Source organism: Neolamprologus brichardi, chromosome 22 (assembly GCF_056152115.1).
Source record: "Neolamprologus brichardi isolate AB-2024 chromosome 22, ASM5615211v1, whole genome shotgun sequence".
Taxonomy (NCBI): Eukaryota; Metazoa; Chordata; class Actinopteri; order Cichliformes; family Cichlidae; genus Neolamprologus; species Neolamprologus brichardi.
The window spans coordinates 614,911-638,611 of NC_142124.1; the positions used below are offsets into that span (position 1 = coordinate 614,911).

Here is a 23,701-nt window from a genome sequence, read left to right on the forward strand (position 1 = left end):
ATCAGCTGCTCCTGCATGTACCCAGGACTGGGCGTGAACTTCGTGATCGTGCTTTTGCTGTAGCAGCTCCCAAACTGTGGAACGAGCTTCCTTCAGAGATCAGACAGGCCAGCTCTTTATCTGTTTTTAAGTCACTCTTGAAAACCCCCCTCTTTACCCTGGCCTTTGACACCACGTGAGATGTTGGTTTTTATTTTTATTTTTTATTTTAGTTGTTTTTAGGTGATTCGATGCTGTTTTATCTTGTTTTGGTTTTAACATAGAGCTGTTTTAATTTCATGTTTTATGTGTTTTATTTATTTATTTTGCTGTTTTCTGTTATTCTATTGTTTTAACTTATTTTCTGTACAGCACTTTGTTCCTGTGCTGGGTATTTTTAAGTGCTTTATAAATAAAATTGGATTGGATTGGAAACTTAATAACAGCCTGGAAACCGTGGTTACCGTCTCCAGGACGCGTCAGCGATGAAAGACGTTTCAGGGAGATGATAATAACGGCAGCGTGCTCTCATTGTGTGAGATGCAGGTGAAAGACATTTAAACTGGGCTGGATTTAGCTAAAAGAGCAGGCAGAGAACGGGAATATGTTTAAAAGTTATGATGCTATGACGGGAGAACAGCAGCTTCCCCACAGCAGTGTGGACATATAAACATGTATATCTCTGTAACGTTCACAGTGAAACCTGGCATCAGCAGACAGGTGGAGTACTTTTCTATGTTTGAATGTTTTCTGCTCGAATGACCCGAGCAGAGACTCAAACTCAGCCACAGCTGATCTCGGGACACGCTCACCTTCCACGCGTACGTCGGCTCCGACGGGCAGCGCAGGATTTAACCTGGCATCCTCACACCGCAGAGCCTGCACGCCGCTTCACTTATTAATCCATTAACCTTCTGCACACTGTCAGCTCACATCTCCTTCAGCCTGCAGCCCAACTTGAAAAGTCCTGACTGAGTTTACTCAGTAATTTTGTCTTGAATTTTAAACTTCCTGCCCCCCCCCCCCCCAAGGTTACTGCTATGAGAGGGAAACTGCAACCTGCCAAACGCAGGTCGATTTAGCCCGTGGCTTAAAAGTCTGTTCACAGCCAGTTTGGCACAAAACCAGCCCAGCGTGTCTGAAGGTTCCTCGCTGTAAACAGCAGAGAGGAAGAAGACGCTTGCAGAGCAGGAACCAGTTACACACAGACTTTTAAAAACACGTTCAAACGCTGCCATGTTTTAGCGTGCCACATCATACAGCTGTGCACGATCACTCTGCATTTGCATCGGACACGTCTGCACATGTTTGGGACATTAGCTGCAGTCGCTAAAGCTAGCTGAAGTCAGATACGGCGCCGCGCGGCAGACAGATCTCAGTGTGATGGACACGCGTCGCGTCTGACCTGCAGAACTTTTTCCACCTGACGTGTCCTGATCTGCTCTGTATGCACAAAGTGGGCGTGTCATGCTGTGATCGTGGTTTATGTAAAATGATTAGTGGCGTGCTAGCAGGGATTCATATTTCCTGTGTTTTAGGATTAAATCTCCTTTTCTCTCACGCTCCTGAGCATAAACCCTAAAAACTCTGTTGTTCTTCTTGTTTAACCTGCACTTCTGTACTCAGTGGTGATTTTGCACTGCAGCTCCCATTAAGCTTTGGCTCATGTCACCGCGAGCGCATCGCTGCCAAGTCCGTGAATTTATTGCTGACTTCACACGAGCCGATTTTGGAAACATGTTTTTTAGCTCCTCTAAAGCCGGCTGAGATTATTCGTTGCAGTTTTCTCTTAAATGGATCAAATACGCCGTTTCAAACCTGCAGCTATGATGAATCTACCGCACGGACGAGTCGTCGACTCCTTTTGACTGAAAGTAAGAAGCTGCGCGAGCGCGCTGATGCAAACGGCTGACCTTCCTGAGGATGTGATACGAGATGGAGGCGTTGGCGTCAATGATGATGGTGGCCACTTTGTCATCACGTATCTCCTTCAGCAGGGGGGTGGGGTCCAGACTGTCGTCCAGCATCCGCACCGACAGCGTCTCCCTGGAGATGAGGAAGCGGCGGACCAGCTCCTCCAATCGCAGCAGACCTACGGGGCAGGAAAGAAGCATGAGTCACACACGTGTCTGAGCGATGGTTCAGAAACATTTGGCTGTGAAAGCTACGTCACGCAGCGGCAAAACTCTTCATCCAGAGTGCTTCTAAGTGCCTGGAAAAGAGGCGGGGTCTGTAAATGATGCTCGCCTGAGTGTTTAGCTTGTTTGCTTGTAAAATTATTGCTCTGACTTGTAAAAAGAAAATTGATGAGACTTGGAGTCATTAGAGAGACAAATAACTGCCGCTGCTCTACAGACTTCCCGGCCTAAAAGGAAGCGATAAACGGAGCGGATAAAGGTGATTATGTTGAAAGTCCATTAATTTTCTCCTCTGAGAATAACACGGACCCACGAGTGCACGCGGCTGAGGCAGGATTACCTCATTACGTTTCTGTGGTCACTTCTCTCCATTACACTCAGTGTTTGTGCATCGCTGAGGCGGTATCCCACAGCAGGGCCAACCATCAGACACGCGGTGAAACACATCTGCATGCTGGATGTGAGCAGGGTCAATAATCACAGGACGGGAGAAAGACTGACCTCAGCAGCTCAGACAGACCTCAGCAGAAGGAAACGACTTCATTCGAGGGAAGCTTCAAAAGCAGTCGCGTTACAAACCGGCGAGAAGCCTGCTGTGTTTGCATCACCTGGGCTTCGACTTTCAGAGGCGTCGGCCTCCGGCTCATTACCTCGTCTGTCCCTGACAGAAGCAGCGGGCGTGTCTCGACTAATCGCTGCCATACAGCGTTTAACTGGCTGACAGCAGCGCTCAGGACCACAATACAGGCCGTTAACGGGCCGAGGCTACGGCGTTAGAGCAGAGATGTTAGAGCGGAGAGCTGGGGCAGATCAGTCAGGTGGATCCAAGCTGAGGGAGACTGATGTGGGGAGGACGGAGGGAAAAAGAGATCAAGGGAAAGGAAGGGAGGAGACTAGAGTCCTCAGGAGAGGAAAGGAAGAATGGAAGGAAGTGTTTGAGAGGAGAGGAATTAGGAAAGAGAGGAGTAGAGAAAACTCAGAAGAAGAAGAAACAACAGAAAAGAAATCAAAGCCATCGGCAACGAGGGCTCAACGCCGGTGGAAAATGGTGAAAACTGACTCCAGGAAATGTGAGCTGGGTTTGCAGGGAGGACGGACTCGAGAGACGTTGTTCAAAGAGAAGAACAAGGACTGATCGTCCAAACAGAACCGAAGGGAACGGGTGCGAACACGCAACCGGACAGGGATCGGGGAGTGGAGCTCTAAAATCCAACGTTTGCGCCCTAAGTGTGGACGGAGCTGCAGTGGGAATAACCGCGACACTCACACTCTGCTTTGCCACAGATCAGGCTGGCTGTCGGGTAGCCGAAGGAGCGCAGGATGGAGCCGATGGCCAGGCTCAGGTCCTCGTTACTCGGGTAGAGCGTCACCGAGGCAAAGCGGAGATAGGGCAGCTTGGGCGTTTCCTCGGGACCGATCTTCACGTGAGGGATCTGAGGGGCGAATGAGAAGCATGATGAGAGAAGGAAGCTGGGCTTTGAAACATGGAGACACTGAAAGTCAAAGAAACATTCACCACATTACCAAAAACACTTCACCGAGTTACGACAGTTCTCAGACAATCGTCACATTACACTCTGATGTTTTATAAAGTATTTAAAGTATAAAAGTGGCAGAGCCTTCACCTGAGAGGAGGTGCTGCAACCTTCCTGCCTGTTCGGCTCAAATGTGACAGATTTACAAATTCAAAAACTCATAAATGTTGTGTTTGAGACCAACTGCCTCGAGGCTTTATGATCCTCCACTATGCACTTGAACATGTATGTATTAACAGACCTCTCTGCACTGAATCATATCTGTTATTAATCTCTGTCTCTCTTCCACAGCATGTCTTTATCCTGTCTTCCTTCTCTCACCCCAACCAATCACAGCAGATGGCCCCGCCCCTCCCTGAGCCTGGTTCTGCTGGAGGTTTCTTCCTGTTAAAAGGGAGTTTCTCCTTCCCACTGTCACCAAAGTGCTGCTCATAGGGGGTCATATGATTGTTGGGTTTTCTCTGTATTACTGTAGGGTTACTCTTTCAGGTTGTGATTTAGCGCTTTATAAATAAAACTGAATTAAACTTGAACTATTCTTCGACTTCTCCGTATTTCTACAATGGGAAATTTTATCATCACAGGCTGGATGTTACTGCTGTCAGTTTTAGGAAGCTCGAATGAGGAAGTCCCAGTTTCATTTATAACGTAAAACTCCAGGAACTGCAGCTGCCAGCCGGTGAAGAGATCTCCATCCTTACCAAGGAACAAGAACTGGTTTATAACAGATGGAACAAGGGGAAAGAAAAGATGTAATAAAAAGGATAAACAGAGACAAGTCAATGTGGGGAAACGAGGTGCTGTTACTGCCGAGCAGAAGTCTGAAACTTTCACACACACAGTTTGCAGCTTGGATATGATGGGCAAACGTATGTTGTGAGCACACCTGCAGCAAAACTGTAAAAGCTGCTTACACTCATTCAAGCGTTTCACTTTCTTTGTGCTCTTCCTCCAAATCGGCATCACAGCAGCCGCGGGTTGACCTTTGACCTTTCTGTGAGCCAGCATTGTTTTAAGATTGAGACATTTAAAAGTGAGGAGCCCCTGAGTGAGTACAGGTTATACAGGAAGTTCAGATGACAGCAGTGGAGGCTTTAATCGGAGCCCGGCGCTCGCTGATGATCCCGCCTTTGTTCACGTTCACAAAGAAAATGTAACTTGAATAAATGCTTTTGAAAACTGAATTTGAATTAATAATGCTGCACTAATGAATTAGACTAACTATTCACTTTAGCTAAAGTTATTAAGTTAGCTAAAGTTATTAAGTTAGCTAAAGTTGTTAAGTTAGCTAAAGAGTTGGGATGCTGTGTAAGACATAAATAAAGCTCAAACACAAAGGTTTGGACACCGTTTTGCATGTTTCCCTACAGTAGGGGTCTCTGCAAGCATACAGAGCTCTGAGAGGGAGAAGATGACAACTTTGGAATTCTACTAGAAACAGTCGATCATATTTGTCAAAGCTGAATCCAGGGCAAACTACGCTAAATTAGCGTTTTTAGCTAGCAGCTACAATAAGCATAATAGTTACCTTACGGCTCTCATTTGTTAACATGACGCTTGTTCTTATACATGTAATACATTTATTACCAACCTGAGAGTTTATCCGCTGCTCATTCGACATGACGAACGACTTCTGAAGTCTGAATTCAGCTCAAGATGCTGTAGCTTCCCGTCAGTAACACTTTCGGTCCGCTAGTAAAACGTAGTTCTATTAATCTGCGCTCGATTACTCTTGAACCGGAACCGGATGTAAGTCCCAAAAAACTGACTTGCAGAACTGAAACTGAATGGTGAGAAGTGAAACTGAAATTATTCGAGAGCTGAATTTTTAAAGGATAAAATGCAGTTTCAAAGCAAATCAATTCACTTTCAAAATATAAAATTCAATTTCAATTTAGTGATGATCATTTTCAAACCATAAATTCAATTTCAAGTTAGACTATTTCAAATTCAGTTTTCAAAAGCATTTATTCAAGTTACAATTCAGATTCAATCTGAGCAATTCAAATTTAAATTTAACTTATTCAAATTCAGTTTCTGATGGCACAGATTTCTGCCCATAGGTGTCCACAGGACAAAGAAAGAAGCGATTTGGCTTCATGCTGAAGCAGGAGGACACGTCGCCGTGGTCGGTGACGATGTGTGAAGTCTAATTTCAGACAAGCTTCTCTGTTTCACTTCAGACCTCCCGGAGCAAAGGTGCTGTGACTGACAGCGTGAGTGTTTAAGATGAAAAATTCATGACAAATTGAAAAATTAATCACTTCAGAGAGGAACGAAGAACGGGGTCAGAGGACAGACGTCCTGTGTGATGCGATTTAACCTCAGCTCAGACCTGCGGGGGCTTCAAAGGTAAACTGTAATTAGCTCAGCCGGGCTTTGCTCCCATCCACCCGGCTTATTCTAAACTATTCAGGAACATGAGACCTGTCGGGCTGGAGGAAGAGGACATGTGGACGCTTAGAGGCTCGTGGCGTGCTGGAGATGCACCTGTGTCAATTCTGGAGGGCAGAAAATGGTTAAACACAAGTTAAAGGCTGCAAAGATCCAACAGAGTGAAGCAAAACTGAAAGAACTCAACGGCTGGTTCAGGAGATCTCGGTCGAGGACGACAGGGAGCAAACAAGAAGCCATGTTTCTGAAGACAGGCCACGCCCACTCTCAGATCACAGGTGTGTTCAGCCAAAACCTCAAACCTGTCATTTATCATGAAAGGAGGAGCAGAGAGCGATCACCAGTGAAGACGCCAGACCTGGCCTCAAACCCGACCCCTGACCTTGACCTCTGTGGATGTTTGTCAGGATGATCTTTTCTTTGGTGGAAAAGACGATCCTGGGTGAACATTAAAGAATAGCTGCTAATCACGTCTATTGATTAGCTGACTGATTAACTGCAGGTGTACGCAGTCTGCTGGTCTGGAGCGTTCAGGTGTGTTCACCCCACGATCACGCTGTGCAAACACCAGGACTCTGCAGGCCTCAGTTAGCAGGTTAAAGGTTAAAGTTCAATCTTTTGTGGCTTTTCTAACCTCCTCTTTTCCTGTTTGGAACCGTCAAAGTAAAACGTTTAAAGCAATTAGAAAATGAGCAGGACAACTTCTCATCCTTTGCTGAACTGCAACATTTCCCGAGTGGCTAAAGCAAACTCTGCAACATTAACAGACGTCCGCTCCACTTCAGCCAACTTCCATGTTTCCAGCGCTGGTGTTAGACGTGATTTTTTCTCTTTAGTTTGCAGGTTTGGTCTTTGCGTGGAGCACGAGTCACACACATGTGCAGTCAGAGCGAGGCTGCCCTGGAAACCGCAAACTGCATAGCAACAGGGACACGGGAGTTTTCTTTGACAGGAAGAAGACGTCTGATTGGAACAGAGACGAAATAAGAGGCGGGCACCGGCCGAACATTCATGTGTTGTTTGCATCATGTTATAAAGATGTTGTTAGTGAGGGCGTGGCGTCCTGTCTGTCCAGCTGCCGCACAGAGACGTCCATGACATCGTTTAATAAAGTTTGGAAACTTTGCTCATCTTCACCCAGAAACATGTATAACAAATAAGAACTGTTACTGTTACTCACCATGTTTCACTCTGAGCAGCAGCACAGTGACTGTTACCTGCACTCAGGTGTGACGTATGTATCAAACTCGTGTCACCGTCCTCAGCGGGACAATCGTGATCACACGCCAGATCCAGATGTGACTCACCTCCTTCTCCCCACAGATGTGACTGATGGTGGACCCAGAGGCGGGGCTGGAGGCGGGGCCGATCACAGAGACCACACCCTTCGGCAGGATCTGACACACTGATGGAGAAACGACACAGAGTGACAAAACTCAGCCACTTTATTTACTTTATTTTGGAAGCGTTGTTCCTGTCTGCGTGCAGGACGGAGATGCTCGGCAGCGAGTATGTGTTTGGGATCTTCACTTGTCCTGCACACAGACCAAGGTTTCATTTTTTACACTTATCCAACACTTTATTCAGACGCTGGCCATCAAAACCATTCAGTCCATGAACAAAGTTGGCCCACGCTTAAGCAGCCATGCAGCCAGCTAACAGAGCCCACAGTCAGTCTGCAGAGCCGTGAACCTGTAGGTGAGACAGTTGGACGTCCTCTCCCCTCTAAAATACCTCCGTACCCCCTTTTCCCAGTTTGAGCCTGATTTTCAGAAGGTGAGGAGGAAGGCAGGTCCCTGATCTCCAGTGCTATTATCCCGAAACCATAAATCTGTCCTGCAGTCATTGTTTCAGCCCAAATCCAAAGAAAGCCTCCAGTTTGGCAGGTCAGAGCGCCACAGGGACGCAGCGTGGCCCCACCCTGACCGCTAAATCTGGCCAATAAAAACTCTGCTTTCATTTTTTTCTGTTTTTCACCAGAAATACAATTTTATTGTTTTAATAAACAATAAAATCACAAACAGCTCTAAAGGTGTTCTTTTGTGATATAGGAGACACTGTGTGTGTGTGTGTGTGTGTGCGTGTGCGTGTGTGCGTGTGTGTGTGTGTGTGTGTTTGTTCCCTCTGGTGTGCTGAACTCGTGCATATTTAAGGTGCAGCTTTACTGAGCATGTGCGTGCTGCTCTGTTCACACGTCTTTTTAAATAAAGGTTTTGTTACTCTGGTCTTTGTTCCTGACACGCAGCTGGGAACGACGAGGAGAGGGCGGAGTCTTACTGGTGTCGGTGGTGTCGTACTGGGAGTCCTTCTGCAGCTCGTAGACATCCACCTCCACCCTCGCCTGGGAGGAGCCCTCCATCAGACTGTTGATATTCTCCCTCGCCAGAGCCAGCGCCAGACGTTCACCGCGACCACACACAGACTGGTCATCCAAAATGGCTGCTGCAGGTAGACGGAGAGAGACAGAGGCTTTTAAACAGAGCTTTTATTCATGCTGATGCAACGATGCGCTGCAGAGACAGCAGGACCGCGGAGCGAGCAGAACAGCTGTGTCCAGCTGGGCCAGGAGAAAGTTTGATTTACATGTCTGAGCTCTGATTGGCTCCTCAGAGGACTCGTCTTTGTTCACAACCTGTAGAAATTAACTGTAATTTGAAATTAACGGTTGATTAACTCGTTCTTTCAGCTGCTCCTGTTATGGCTCACCAAAGCAGATCACCTCTCCCCCTCCTCCTATCCCAGCATCCTCCTCTGTCACCCACCCTCTGCATGTCCTCCTTCACTACATCCTTGAACCTCCTCTGAGGTCTTCTCGTCTCCTCCTGTCTAGCAGCTCCATCATATCCACCCTTCCTCCTCCGCACATGCTCAGACCACCTCAGCCTCTCTGACTCTGAGCTGTCCCCCTGATTGACAGAGGACACATCAAACACCTTCTTGGTGGTCTGAGCTGGACCACCCTTCCTGCCTCCCACAGCCCGACTCATCCCCTCCCTGAACTCTGAGCAACATGCTTCATCTTCCAACATTTCCTCCTCGCCTTCACTTCCTCTTCGTGATGTCATCCTGCAGACTACCATGACACCACCTCCTATTTTTCAGATTCCAGCTTCTGCATAATATGTGGCCTACCTGTGCGCACCTTCCTCATCCATCACCTCCACCCTGCTCCTCCCTCCTCTTAAAGAGTGTTCATCACAAATGTTTCCTTCTTACAAAATCCAAACATTTCTCTAAAACCAACCCGAGCCGAGCCCTTCTCCTTCAGTCTCCCCCTCTGAGGACTCTCTGCCTCTTCATCTTCATCCCTCTCTCTCCTCTAACATTCAGCCTCAGCCAGTTTTGATCTGAGCTGGAAGGTTTTTCCTTTTCTGACGCGGGAGGACAACGACAGCACCAAATATGAGCTCACATTCTGGCAGATCAGGACTCTACTCGGCTGTAGCCTGTATGTATGATACAAGTACCACCAGTCAAATCAACAGCTTCTATTTCAGTCTCTCTGGATTATACTGGGTCCCATTGTTGACTGTCTCTAGCTGCACCATTAGCTCTGAAGCCTCTGCTCTGCTGACGTTGCTGCCCATAAACTGTCGTGGCTCAGAGGAACAGCTCTCAGATGATAAAGCCTCACATGTAGGAGCTGTGTCTGAGTGCTAAAGGTGCCCGGGGTGGATGGTGGGGCTCAGAGGCTTTTCCCACCTGTGGGACTAATAAAGGTCATCTTATCTTATCTTATAAAACTGCTGATTATGAGGAAAACATTTACACGGTGCAGGAAATGATTGGAGGAGATGATGCAGCGGGGTAGGATATCAGCACACTGGCAACAGGATATTAATGAGTAATGTTTTCTCCAAATGCTAATAGAAAAGAATAATCCAATCAGATTTCCTTTGAAACGTATCTGCTGTTAAATGTTCAGATTTGGTCGTGTGCATGCCAGAAGTTTTGCCGAGTTCTCTGTAAAGAAAGAGAAGAAATAAATGATCACTGGGTTTAGATGTCACGCTCTGTTCTCGTCATGAACGCTGTCTAACCTGACAGTGAGGTTATCAGGTCACTGCCCTGTAGATAAACAAGCGTCCTCTTCATTCTTGGACATGCACGCTTCAGTCCACGTCAGAGCTCAGAGGCTTTCAAAACGAGTGAGCGAGTCTGAGCTGGTTAGCTCTGCAGTGGTCTTTAAGTGCTGCTAACTAAGCAGCAAAACTGCAGTTCCTCTCACGTCCAGCAGAGGCAATAGTGAGTCAGTCCCCGCAGACCCCTGTGCTAATATTGTACAGCAGCGATAAAGATGTTTACAGCAATGCTTCAGCTCTTTATTCAGCCCTCATAGACATTAGCTTTACTTATTCTGTTTAAAGTTTAAACTATGAGGGAATTTGCAGATGGCGGTCTCAGTTATTATCATGACACAGCAGTCACAGCACAGCGACGTCCAGCAGGTAATAACTCCAGTTCTGCTGCAGCCTCTCTGCCTCCTCTGTCCACAGCATCATTCAATTCAGCTTTATTTATACAGCTCCAAATCACAACAACAGTATTGCAAAGTAGAGCCTACAATAATAGACCCAACAATCATATGACCCCCTATGAGCAGCACTTTGGTGACAGTGGGAAGGAAAAACTCCCTTTTAACAGGAAGGAACCTCCAGCAGAACCAGGCTCAGGGAGGGGCGGGGCCATCTGCTGTGATTGGTTGGGGTGAGAGAAGGAAGACAGGATAAAGACATGCTGTGGAAGAGAGACAGAGATTAATAACAGATATGATTCAATACAGAGAGGTCTGTTAACACATAGTGAGTGAGAAAGGTGACTGGAAAGGAAAAACTCAATGCATCATGGGAATCCCCGGCAGCCTACGTCTATTGCAGCATAACTAAGGGAGGATTCAGGGTCACCTGGTCCAGCCCTAACTATATGCTTTAGCAAAAAGGAAAGTTTGAAGCCTAAAAGTAGAGATAGTGTCTGTCTCCTGAATCCAAACTGGAAGCTGGTTCCACTGGTTTCATCCCAGTGGTCGAGTTAGATGGCAGCCATGCTGTGAGTGTGGCTAAAGTCATCTGTTATGGGAAGTTCTAACTGAAGACCAGAGTCCAGTTAGCGCAACGAAGCAAGAAAAGAGAGAGAGCCACGAGCTGCTGTACATGCCGCCATCTTTTTTTACCCGCCATACAGATGCAAACAGCAGTGTCTGGCTTCCACAGGCTGAGAGCAGATGAGCCAACATTTTGTAAAGTCTCTCCAGCGGCTCAGACTATGTCACACAGGCTGAGAGCAGACTGCTGTCACCTCCATCTCTTCTGTGCAGAGCCCCCCTCTCTTCACCTGAAGACACCAGGTGATCGAGTGTGCTGTCGCTCAGATCCCAGCTGTCTTCTCCTCGGTATAACCAGCACCATCCCATCATCAGCAGCATGACGATGCAGAAAAAATAGATTTGATACGTGTCCCTGTCAACAGGAAGTCGAGGGAAGCTGCAGCACTGACAGGAGCTGCACACAGCCCAGCCGCCGGCTGTGTGCGGTGACACCTGCCACGTTTATTCCTGCTGCGCCCTCCCACCTGACTCCTGAGCAGGCGTGCGTTAGGAGAGCCGGCAGGAAGTGCACATAAACAGATGGGAATGTTGAAACCGTGATCCGCTCATTTACTGTACGTCCAGAGGGCGAACGAGCCGATGAGGTGCAGACCGCCGCTGCTGAGGCCTGATGGGAAAACCACACGTGGTGTTTTCCAGGTTAAACACCGCTTCAGGATAACAAGGACCGAGTCCATCAAAGGGACAGCTCAGAGGGGCTGAGGTGGTCTGAGCGTGTGCGGGGGGGTGATGATGAAGAGGGAACGAGGAAGACCTCAGAGGAGGTTGTACCACATCTCTTCCACACGAAGAGATTAAAAATCAAAGTGGAAATGCTGCTGAGGTAACGAGCAGGAAGCCCGTCGTGGATTTGATTTGTGTTTCGTAAATAATTAACAGCTCTCGAGGCGATTTATCGGGGAACGCGAAGAGAACCAGATGGTTCGTGCTGACCTGTGCGACCTTCTTAGAGCGTTAGAGGCGACGCCGTGAAGCTGAAAGTCTAAAGACGAGGCCTTTCCAGTGGAAGATGCCTGCAGCGTCTTCTGATGGGAACAGCAATCCTCCTCCCACTGGACCTGCAGGCGCCTGTTCTGCTTCAGTGAGGCGAGCAGGTGAGCACAGCGCCGAAGACTCCGGCTCAGAGGCAGGAAGTCCCGCCTTCACCGCACACTCGTTGGCGGTTCCCCACACAGTGAGGCAGACGAGCAGAATCATTATCGTCATTAATTTAAAGCAGGCGAGGGAGCAGCTCACTCACAGTCACACACTTCCTCCTGAGCGCGAGCGCTTACATCTGCTCGCTCACAGAGTCATTGTCATCTCATGATTACAACGATTATCTCTAATTAGGATTTATCACCTTGTAATCCCGACTCTGCAGATTATTCTTATGATTTACTGTCTGATAATCACAGCTCACCGTCTCATAGCCAGAACGTCTGGTGGCTTTATGGCACATCCTCTCATCACTAAGAGATAACAGTGAGACCAAAACCATCACCGCGGCACTTATTCCTAACATTTATCACATTAAAGAAGTAAAACTGGGGCCATGTGATTGTGTGATAAGTGCCTGCATAATGTGAGTCACAGAGCAGAGGATGACCCTGATTACACAGGCTGCTCCCGCTCACCCCACGGGCCTCAGCGAGGTCGAGCATCAGAAATCAGCTGTTTCTAAAAGCTCAAGTTCAAGAGCTTCTGACCTGTTGTTCCATTGGAGGTAATCAGGGAAATTCCTAATCCGAGTATGGAAGCAACAGGCTGACATTAGCATTCCTGGAGCTGCTAATGTGACTAATGAGGTCCAAGTCCAGGGTTACAGCCCGGCTCGGTGCTCAGCCTCCTTTTATAACCGTTTTACTCTCACAGCTTGACACAGAAAAACATTTCTCTGAAAGGAAACGTGCTTTCTGGGAATTTCTCTGTTTAGCATGTGGCTAAAACAAAGCCAACTCCAGCCAGGTTAAAGGTTAAAGGTTAACCCTTTAAAGGGCACGCTCTGTTTTCCATAACTATTTTTAAATCCCGGTAGCTCTGCAACCACGTGAGCTAGCGCAGTAATATTTTTTGCATATGAAACCGGAGGAGTTGTACTTATATCTTATGCCATCAGCTTGTCCTCGGTCACAGTTTCCTTCCACATATAGCTTTGCAAAAACTGCATAAGAAGCACTTGCAGCAACAAAAACATAATATTCCAGAAACACGCTTTGCTGATCCGATCAGCTGTTTGTAACACTTCCTATGTCCATCAGCGCGAACTATCGCATGTCCGCCATGACCTGCCCGAAACCGGAAGTGACGTCATTTTGCGGAAATGTAGTTTTTTACCATCAGGGCCTCATGAGCCTATACTGGTGTTTTTAAAAGTTATGTTTGACTTTCTGACTTTCTGTGTGGTTTCTGGGATGCTTAGGACTCATATTGCACTGCTGGAAATAGTTTATTTTGATGCATATGCTGCTTTTTTGCAAATTTGCATTATAATATTTATTTTCGTTTTTCCTGCAGTGTATAAAAATTGGTGTATTTCAAAAATAAAACTATGAAGACACTCAAAATAAATTTCCTGTGGTGGGAAACTATTTTGTGCAACTTTTTTGTATTTACAGTTTTGAGGGATAAGCCTCTTAAATTTCTCTAACTAGAAATATATGTTAAAAAAAATAAAAACAATTTTCAATTTTTTTGTAGTTTATTGCACTTTTTTGCAATTTATGTAATTACTATGCACTTAATGCAGACATATTATTAAAATCTGGGCTGTAATGGTTGTATTGATGTATAGCAACTTGAAATGCTCCCAAAAATGGCTCCACAGCATGTAAACATATAATATAAGCTCTGGAGGACTTGGTTCTATGGTCGGTCTTAAAGGGTTAAAGAGTATTTGAGCTCAACATGATTGTTTTCCACACGTTTTCAGAGTGAAATGAATAAACCAGTCCCTCCAACCCTCAGCACTGTGCTGCGTTTGCAGGGTAACGTGCTCGTTTGTTCGTTTGGGATGAACGTATTCTCTGTGCTTCCGTCTGTGTTTTCTGTGAATTACCTCCTGACAGCCTTGTTCACCACCTCCGAGCCGCACTCGGATTTAATAGCAAATTATGCTGTTTCAACTTCACTCGTTACCCCGGCGGTGCGGGAACGCCTTCGCTCCCGTCTTGCTGCCCGCTGGTACAGAGGCGTCATCTCGTATTTATGAAACGAGGCCGCCACGCTGTGCATTTCGTCTAACCTGAGACGTAAAAGTCCTTTTATCGAAGCAAAAAGAGCTCTGCAGAATGATTTTATTCAGCCCCGGAGGTGGTGTACCTTCACTAAAAATTGACAAATAGGTTTTCTTGTCACTTCCCACCTCTGAGCTCCGTGTAGTTGACATGATTTGATAGGAGTGTGGAAGCGTGGACTCTGGGGGCCACGGTGGGTCGACAGACGAGACAAGGCAGAAGGAAGAATCAACACAACCGATCGCTCTGCCGGCTGGAATCACAGCACTGCTGCGATCCTCTGGTGGCAAACAAGACGCTCACGTTATTCAATATACACAGAGTGGGTTTGTGTTTCCACCAGACATATCGATTTTTTTCCCACCCTGGTGGCTTAAAATTTGGTTTCTTTAGCGAGCTGTGATGTGGCGGGAAAAATAGCGAAGAAGAGATCTTGTCAGAGCCAAACAAAGAGTTCGAGCTGACGTCTGTTATTTCTGTCTCTCAGGCTCCATCGATTTTCAAAAACCTGGTGATTTGGCTCCACGGTGATTATCAGTGATTACAGTCCAACAGGTCCTGGACAGATTTAAATTTGTTTGACAGACTCGAGTCGAGGGGAGTGTAAATGTGCCTCAGACATGGGAAAAGTACTCCATGGCATCCAAAATGCTCACATGTTCCAGTGCTGTGATTCACAGTAGCTTCATGCAAGCTGCAGGAAAGCCTGACCCTTCACCCCGCAGGTCCAAAGAGTCTACACCACCTTCTGATCTGAAGGTTTTACGTTTCAGTCCTGTTTGTGGATTTTACAGACAGCGTCGAGTGACATAGAGAAAGTGAAACACAAAGGCCAAACAGGAAATCCAACAAAGGCACGGAGGCCTGGGAATAACCGAGGTATGGAAACAGCTGCTCTGATAAAGACTAAAGAGGAGAGAGACTCCCGTGGTTTCAGAGACTTCCTGTTTCTGTAATGAAATGTAATTCACACATGCAAATCACCCTCGTGTCATGTCGGTGGATTCGTGGTGAATATTCAGCCTCTTCATTAAAATGAAATTCACAGCTGTTTGTTTCTTTGGACGTGAGCAAACTTACAAACCATGCATCGATGCAGCTGTTTTCTGCAGGTTTTTTACTCTGAGGACATTTCAGCTGTTTGTGCTCTTTGGAGGAACGTCCACACGCTGCTGTCCAGGTCAGCAGGATGTTGTCCAGGTGTGGACGTCAGACAGACCTGACATGTCTTTGGCTGAAGGTGTAACATTTATATTCAGCTTGGATTCCCCTTCAAAGTGAGACATAAATAAAAAGTGACACCTTAAGTGAAGAAATAAGAGCTGCCCAAAGTGTGAAAAATGTACTTTGAGTTCATTTTTCAAAAATAAATCTGCAGTGACAAACTACCTTTGCACCGGCGCCGCTGTAGTTTGGAGATATTTAATGATGAGCATAAGCTAATGATTGCTTCAGAAAGACTGATAGCACAGGCTGAAATAATTCATGGCAATTTTTAGCAGCAGCTGAAGGACACTGATGCTGCTGAATTGTTAAAATCCTTCACTGCAATATTTATGCTTCCCGCTCGGATTTTAATCCTGCGAGAGGAGGAAGTATCTGCATGATGATGTCACTTAGATTTATCTCCGTGCTCGTTTAAAAATGAAACGCTGTAAGTCGTCCAGGAGCAGCCGCGGGCCCGACTGGATGCTGAAAGCAAGCTGCAGTCCCACCAATGTCCACTAGAGGACAGCACCAATGTACATTTTATCAGCGCTTATAGTTTGCATTATTAGGGGCGTGGCCTCTTTGACTGGGAGGTGTATGGAAGCGGTTGGAGCTGCTAGCTATCTGCTAGCTATCTGCTAGCTATCTGCTTGCTATCTATCTGCTAGCTATCTGCTAGCTATCTGCTAGCTGAGCTGGACATCTGGGCTGTGTTTGGGCTGTTGGAGAGTTTGTAACGACATCATGTGACCGCTGTGAGGTCACTGTACTGAGCGTGCAAGAAGGCGGCACTCTGGTTTTGTTGAGTGAAAGTTGAGATGATTGGATGTTGCTGAGCACCAATGAGCAGGTACTCTGTGTCTGCGTGATACGGTGCGCTAACCAAAGCAGCTAACGTTACCTGAAGTTTGAGCATGCTAACAGCTGACTAAAACAACAAGTTGGTAGAAGCTGAAATGCTGAAAGTGAGACAAAAGGAGCCGTCGCACAGCCGAGGACGATGGTGGATCCTCGATGAGATGGTGCTAATGCAAAGCCACCGTGTGGAGCTGCAGCGAGATCGTTTCCACGGTACTAAGCACGCTATTTGCCATAATAAGTGGCTGTGTTTCAGATGCCCCGTCGATGCTTCATCTACAGTGAGGCGCTGCTATCTGAACCAACAGCTCTCTGACTGCAGCGATAACGTTGACGCCTCTCCTCTGATCGATAATTGGCGGGAGCTCTTTATTGACCCGTGAGCTGCCGTGGCGACTCGGTCGGAGACCTGCAGCACAAAGTCAGAGTTCCTCTAATTACCGACGCAGTCTCTGTCTCATCTGGGTCGTCTCTCTGCGTGACGGCGAATCGTCTCGTATCCGATTGATGATCGGAGCAGGGTCATGCGGTGCGATTGCTGTTTGTGGGACGCGGCGCTCGTAATTACTTTCACTGAGGTTTGTTTGCACAGATCAAACTCGTTTCCCTCAGATGCAAATGTCCTTCGTGTGTTAGAAGAGCGTCCTCGTGCTCAGGGTGGAGTTCAGGTCAGGAAACAGCTGCTCACAGAGAATAAAAACACAAAACCATGAGAATAATCACACCAATCACTGAAGCACAGTGTTGTGACTGCACTCTGTGGCTGCAGGACAAACACATTTAAAACCTTTATTTCTGGAGTTTTCTTTGAAAGGAAACTATCATAAAACTGTGGTTTCCCCCTCTCTACATAGAAACTTTGGAGACTTTGTTTTTATGTGTTCGAGAAAATATCCCAAACAAATCCGTGAGGTGTACAGACTCTTCTTCACTCCCATCCTCCTCCTCAGGTGAGCTCATTCATGTCATTCATTTTTTGGAAACACACGGCGTGTTTTTATGTCTCTCCCACGGTGAACCTTTCCTCGTGTCCCTGACAGCGGCGTGCGTCTGTGCAGAGTAAGAGGACGCAGATCTGTTCCCAGCTGATGTTTCAGCCTCCAGCATCTGTCGCAGGACAAACCGAGCATTGACTGCTGACGGTTTGTCATCATGAGCTCAGTCTTTGAATTACCAAAACACTTTCCTGCGGTCCTTTTCATTTCCCGACCATGGAATCAGGAGCCCTGAAAATCTGGTTACGGCCGAGTGTGTTGGAGTGGAACTGAATGAGATTTTGCAGCAGCTGAAGAGAGAAGTGCAGCAGAAAGGAAACATTCACGCACCTGAGATGGTCAGAAACAAACTGTGTGACGCTCTGTCAGTACGCAGTGGTCAGAGAAATGCTTTGCTCAAAGGCAGCTGATCAGTACAAACCTGTGCTGAGAAAAACAGCAACTTTACCTCTTTTCAACTCTCAAAAAGCCTGGTGCAGACCCCAATAACTTTGATCATCTTCGCCCTATATCAAATCTCCCCTTTATTTCAAAAATTCTTGAAAAAGTTGTCGCCGCCCAGCTTTATTTACATCTCAATGACCATAATCTCTATGAACCATTTCAATCTGGTTTCCGCCCCAATCATAGCACAGAAACTGCTCTGTTAAGGATTACCAATGACCTTCTGATGGCAGCTGATTCTGGCCTCCTATCCATCCTCATCCTTCTTGATCTTAGTGCGGCGTTTGATACCATTTCTCACAATATTCTCCTGAACCGGTTAGCATCCATTGGTATTAGGTATTGCCTGGTTTACCTCCTATCTCTCAGACCGCACACAGTTTATGCAATTTAAATCCCATTCTTCAACTCTCTGTCCTGTTTCTGCTGGTGTGCCCCAGGGTTCAGTATCGGGGCCTCTTTTATTCATTACTTACATTATTTACATGCTCCCTCTTGGTCATTTGTTCTGAAAATATAATATAAACTTTCACTGTTATGCCGATGACACCCAGCTCTACATTTCTAAACCCAATTCATCCCTCCCTCCTTCCTCCCTCTCAAACTGTCTTATTGAGATTAGATCCTGGCTCTCCTCCAATTTCCTCAAACTCAACAGTAATAAAACTGAAGTTTTACTTGTTGGCACACCATCTATCTTAACCAAATCCCACAGTTTTTCCATTAACATTGAACGTTCTCCCACCCTTCCCTCCCCTCAGGTTAAGAGCTTGAGTGTAATACTTGATAATACTCTTTCATTCCAGTCTCACATTAATTACATAACCCAGTCTGCTTACTTCCACTTACGTAATATTAACTGACTCCGCCCCTTCCTTCCTCCCCATGCTGCTGCCATCCTTGTCCATAGTCTTATTACGTCCCGTATTGATTACTGTAATTCCCTCCTATTTGGTCTCCCTAAAAGGTCCCTCCATAAACTCCAACTTCTCCAAAACTCTGCAGCTCGGGTCATAACTCTACTCTGTTAAGAGCTCATATCACCCCAGCTCTTCAGCAGCTTCACTGGTTGCCCGTAGAAACCAGGATAAACTTTAAAATCTTACTTCTCACGTTCAAATGTATCCATAAATCTGCTCCTTCATATCTGTGTGACCTGCTCCATATCACCACTGTTTCCCGCCCTCTCAGATCATCATCTTACCGTTCCCTCCTCACACGTCTCATCACTGTGGGGAACAGAGCTTTCAGTCGCTCTGCTCCCCGGCTTTGGAGCTCTCTTCCTCCTGCACTAAGAAATATTGACTCCCTCTCCGTATTTAAGACACAGCTCAAAACACACCTGTTTAAGCTTATTCGCTTTAATGCTGATATTATCTGTTGTCACGCTCTGTTTTGTAATTTTAACTTATTTTATGTATTTTATGACTACTGTTCCTTTTATTAATTGTGTTTTTTGTAAGGTGACCTTGGGTTTCTGAAAGGCGCCCTCAAATAAAATGTATTATTATTATTATTATTACTGAAACTTGTGTGAACACGGCGAGCCTGAAGACACGGTATCGATCCACGCTGTGAGGGAGTCATGTAGGACAGGCTGCCGAGGCTCAGCTGGGAGCCAGAGAGCGACCAATGAGGCTCCACACCTGCGTCTGCAGGTCAAAGGTCAAGGCTTTTGCTGCTTTTACTGAACTCCAGGCCAGAAGGAAACGAGAGCTTCCTTTTGTGTGTGTGTCAGATATAAGTGTGTGTGCACATCAGTCAGCTGGTATTAACAGTGAGACAGTGAAAGGTGAACCTTTGGTTGCCATGGTAACCTCGGTTTAAGCGTCCCCGCGAGATAAAAAAGGAGCAGGGATTTGAACTCGAGGGTGAGAGATGAGCAGGGAGAAAATCCTTATCGGCTGAACTCGTACTTGCAGCGTTCTCTCTGCTGTTACTCAAGTCGATCTTCCTCCGCGGGACAAGCAGCGAGGGGTGCTGACAGCAGAGCGGTGCCCGGGCCTCGCCGTGGATCACGGACACGCTCCCCGATCCAGTTTCCTCTCGGTTTAGTTCTCCCTTACAAATGAAGAAACCCAGGACGGCAACGAGGAGACGCGCAGAGCGAGCGGGAACAAAGGGAGGCCTCGAGGGGCTCGTAACAAGACAAACACAGCAAAGAGATCGTGGGAGAGGAATCAAGATGGCAAACAGACGGCGGTGGGAGGCGAGAGGAGAAACGAGAGCAGAGGAGCGCTCACACGGCGGAGACGCTGCTCATCCTTCATCGCGTTCTGTGGAAAGAACGAACACAATGCACGTGTTCGAGTTTCGTTCCCACAGAAAATACCGCTGCGTCATTTCTGTCATCTATGCCGGCGCGTCACACACAGACTGCAGCTGCAGCGTTTCTCATTTACAGCTTCTTAAATACGCAAAAATGACCGAGTCACTGAAATACGAGGTTAAACCCGTCGCAGCGTTTACATCTCTTTGTGGCTCGAGATCAGTGAGCGTGAGCCTGCAAAAGACAGGTGCACATCACATCCAGCAATAAACACCGATAAGAAGTGAGTGCAGCGAAAGTTCACGATCTTGTTTTCATAACTGAAATGTGACCGACCGCCATGAAACCCAGCGTTGATGGTGTGGAGTGGGTGGAGCTCTGTAAATGAACCAGGCTGAACAGTGAAGGTGCAGCGAGCTCACTTTAACTAAGAGCCAATCCCATGCACGTCCCGCTCGACTCGACAGCGCAAAAACTTTTAGTGTTTGGATGAAAGCTCCTGTTTGGTGGACAGCAGAGAGGAACCTGAGCTTTCACCTGTCAGCACGTTGAAGCAGAGCCTGACGGTCCCGTTAGAGCAGCTTTGAGCTGGATCAGAATCAGCTGTGCTGAGCACGTATGGAAGTGCACATGCAAGGAACTTCTTTTCTCCGTGCTTAACAGGACAGACAGTAGTGACAGTAGCAACATGGCACAGACACGTGCAGCACATACTCATGTGTGTGAAGATGCTGAGATACATTATGGATGAAATAAGACGGAGCAAGTGGGATTCAAACACGCGTGACGTCACTCACCCATGCGGACGGCAGAGAGGGTGTTGGCCTGGCTGAAGGAGAGCGGCGCCATGGTCAGCAGCGAGGCGACGGTGTAAATCGACAGCAGCAGTGCTGGCAGAGCCGGCATCTTCCACCGCTCCTCATGGAGAATGGTCTGCTGGCTGCCTGTACCGCCACCTGCAGGACAAGAGGACAGGTGAGATCCAACAACTCAGTTCACACGTTTCACACGTTCAGCAGCACAGACAGGAAATCCTGCATGTGACGGTTGCACAGCACATCCACACTGACACAGTTACGACCCCCTGCACTGCTGTACGGCCCCGAGGACGCTGCTCTTCACTGGGGAGGCAGCAGTTTAGAAATAATCAGAACAGCGTAAGAGGAAACAGAGTCGGAGGAAACAGCATCGGAGGAAACAGCATCGGAGGAAACAGCGTCGGAGGAAACAGAGTCGGAGGAAACAGCGTTGGAAGAAACAGAACGTCGGAGGAAACAGAGTCAGAGGAAACAGAGACGGAGGAAACAGAACGTCGGAGGAAACAGCGTCGGAAGAAATAGAGACGGAGGAAACAGAGTCGGAGGAAACAGCGTCGGAGGAAACAGAGTGAGAGGAAACAGAGTCAGAGGAAACAGAATGTCGGAGGAAACAGCGTCGGAAGAAATAGAGACGGAGGAAACAGAGTCGGAGGAAACAGCGTCGGAGGAAACAGCGTCGGAGGAAACAGAGTCGGAGGAAACAGAGTCGGAGGAAACAGCAGTGGAGAAAACAGCGTCTGAGGAAACAGCGTTGGAGGAAACAGCGTCAGAGGAAACAGAGTTGGAGGAAACAGAGTCGGAGGAAACAGCGTCGGAGGAAACAGAGTCGGAGGAAACAGCGTCGGAGGAAACAGAGTCGGAGGAAACAGAGTCGGAGGAAACAGAGTCGGAGGAAACAGCGTCGGAGGAAACAGAGTCGGAGGAAACAGCGTCTGAGGAAACAGAGTGGGAGGAAACAGAGTCGGAGGAAACAGAGACGGAGGAAACAGAGTCAGAGGAAACAGCGTCGGAGGAAACAGAGTCGGAGGAAACAGCGTTGGAGGAAATAGAACGTCGGAGGAAACAGAGTCGGAGGAAACAGAGTCAGAGGAAACAGAGACGGAGGAAACAGCGTTGGAGGAAATAGAACGTCAGAGGAAACAGAGTCGGAGGAAACAGAGTCAGAGGAAACAGAGACGGAGGAAACAGAGTCAGAGGAAACAGCGTCAGAGGAAACAGAGTCAGAGGAAACAGAGTCGGAGGAAACAGAGTCGGAGGAAACAGCGTCGGAGGAAACAGAGTCGGAGGAAACAGCGTCGGAGGAAACACACACACACACTCTCTGTGTTGATGATTGCAGTTCTGTCTCCCCAGCACCATCAGCACCATCAGCACCATCAGTACCATCAGCACCATCAGCACCATCAGCACCATCAGCACCATCCGAGCTGCTCACAGGCCAAACATCTACAGACTCGACCCAGAAACATTCGGACTGAGGCTGAACCCGATGTTAAATATCAAACCTGACAACGTTTTAAACACATGACCTCGTTCTGAGGAGGTGCTGTCCTAAATCCTTTCACCGCTGTCATGATGGGCCGCCGCAGTCTAATCAACAGTACATTCATTTCTATATCTCAGTAAATCCTGTTCAGCTCTGTCAGGCTGTTTACTTTTTAATGCACAGGTAAAATACACAATCTGTACTTTTTCTAAATATTCCTAACACCTTCCAGTCCCCTGCTTTGTCTGCACACTACAACCTGGGTTTGCCATTTTTATCAGCAATATAAAATATTAATATTAATAATATTATATAATATTAATAACTGTACCGTACTCTGTTTTTGTAACTATTGCCCATGATATAAATATTTTTTTCTGTAAAAGTTTCTGTTCTGTTTGTATATGTGCTTTTTTTGCTGTTGTTACAAATGTAGAGTTTATATCCGGTACAAGGATGAGCCAGAAACACACGAGCAGCTGGACCCAATCTGACCCCTGTTTGTCGTACAAACAGACAGCGCTGTGCTGTCACAGCTCAGTGTGACTGACGGTCACATTAGTTAACAATAAAACAACAGGCTGGCTTTCTTTGTTTCAGCATCTCCAACTAAATCGTACACAGAGGTGAGCAGCGTCTCTGACCGCTTCACCTCCTCCGGTCGTTTCGATATTCCCCTCGTGACGCCTGCTGTGGTGGTGGGTGGAGCTCAGACACCATCGCGCAAACAAGCATTTTAAACAAGGATGATTTCACTGCAGAGCTCCTGCGGCCGCCTGATAAATGAGCAGCAGAGAGAGATTTTAAAATGCTAAAAACCATCCCCACCACTGCGTACAGATGTTTAGCAGGCTGTCAGAGTGCAACCACACAACAGGCAACCGTCCACACTGAAGGGGCGTGTCAACCACGCTTTGGTTCTGCTGTGATTCACTGTGGGAGCTTCTGCACCACAGCCCACCCACCTGCTGCTCCAGTGGTTTGTTTGGAAGGGCAACCAATCAAGGTGAAATGTCTTGAAGGGGGCGGAGCTAAAAGCTGTCAGACACATGGGGATTATTCTGAACTGTGACTCATGCAAAGCTGCTCCAGTAGAGCTGACATGGCGGCTCCTGGAGAGCATCTGACGGAGAACCGGACGAGCAGAAGGTTTAAGAAAGGAGCTGAAAGTGTGGAGGAAAGGACACGAACAAAGAGGGAATATAAGGCGACAGTGTGAGTGACAGTAAACTGGGCAGACGGAGACGTGATGGTGAG

The 23,701-nt window shown here is 47.2% G+C and overlaps 1 protein-coding gene across 2 annotated transcripts in view; it reads right to left on the reverse strand.

Annotated features, from left to right (window-relative positions):
• The window catches only part of LOC102793909 (glutamate receptor ionotropic, kainate 5-like), a 173,413-nt gene that overhangs the window by 46,161 nt on the left and 103,551 nt on the right, over positions 1-23,701 (reverse strand). For both annotated transcript variants that reach the window (XM_087835540.1, XM_087835539.1), the window contains exons 2-6: positions 20,938-21,096; positions 8,324-8,488; positions 7,354-7,451; positions 3,385-3,550; positions 1,893-2,071 (exon numbers count right to left, since the gene is read on the reverse strand). In XM_087835540.1, coding sequence (XP_087691666.1) covers positions 1,893-2,071; positions 3,385-3,550; positions 7,354-7,451; positions 8,324-8,488; positions 20,938-21,046 — 717 coding nt within the window. In that variant the 5' untranslated portion in view covers positions 21,047-21,096. The remainder of the gene's footprint in view (positions 1-1,892; positions 2,072-3,384; positions 3,551-7,353; positions 7,452-8,323; positions 8,489-20,937; positions 21,097-23,701) is intronic.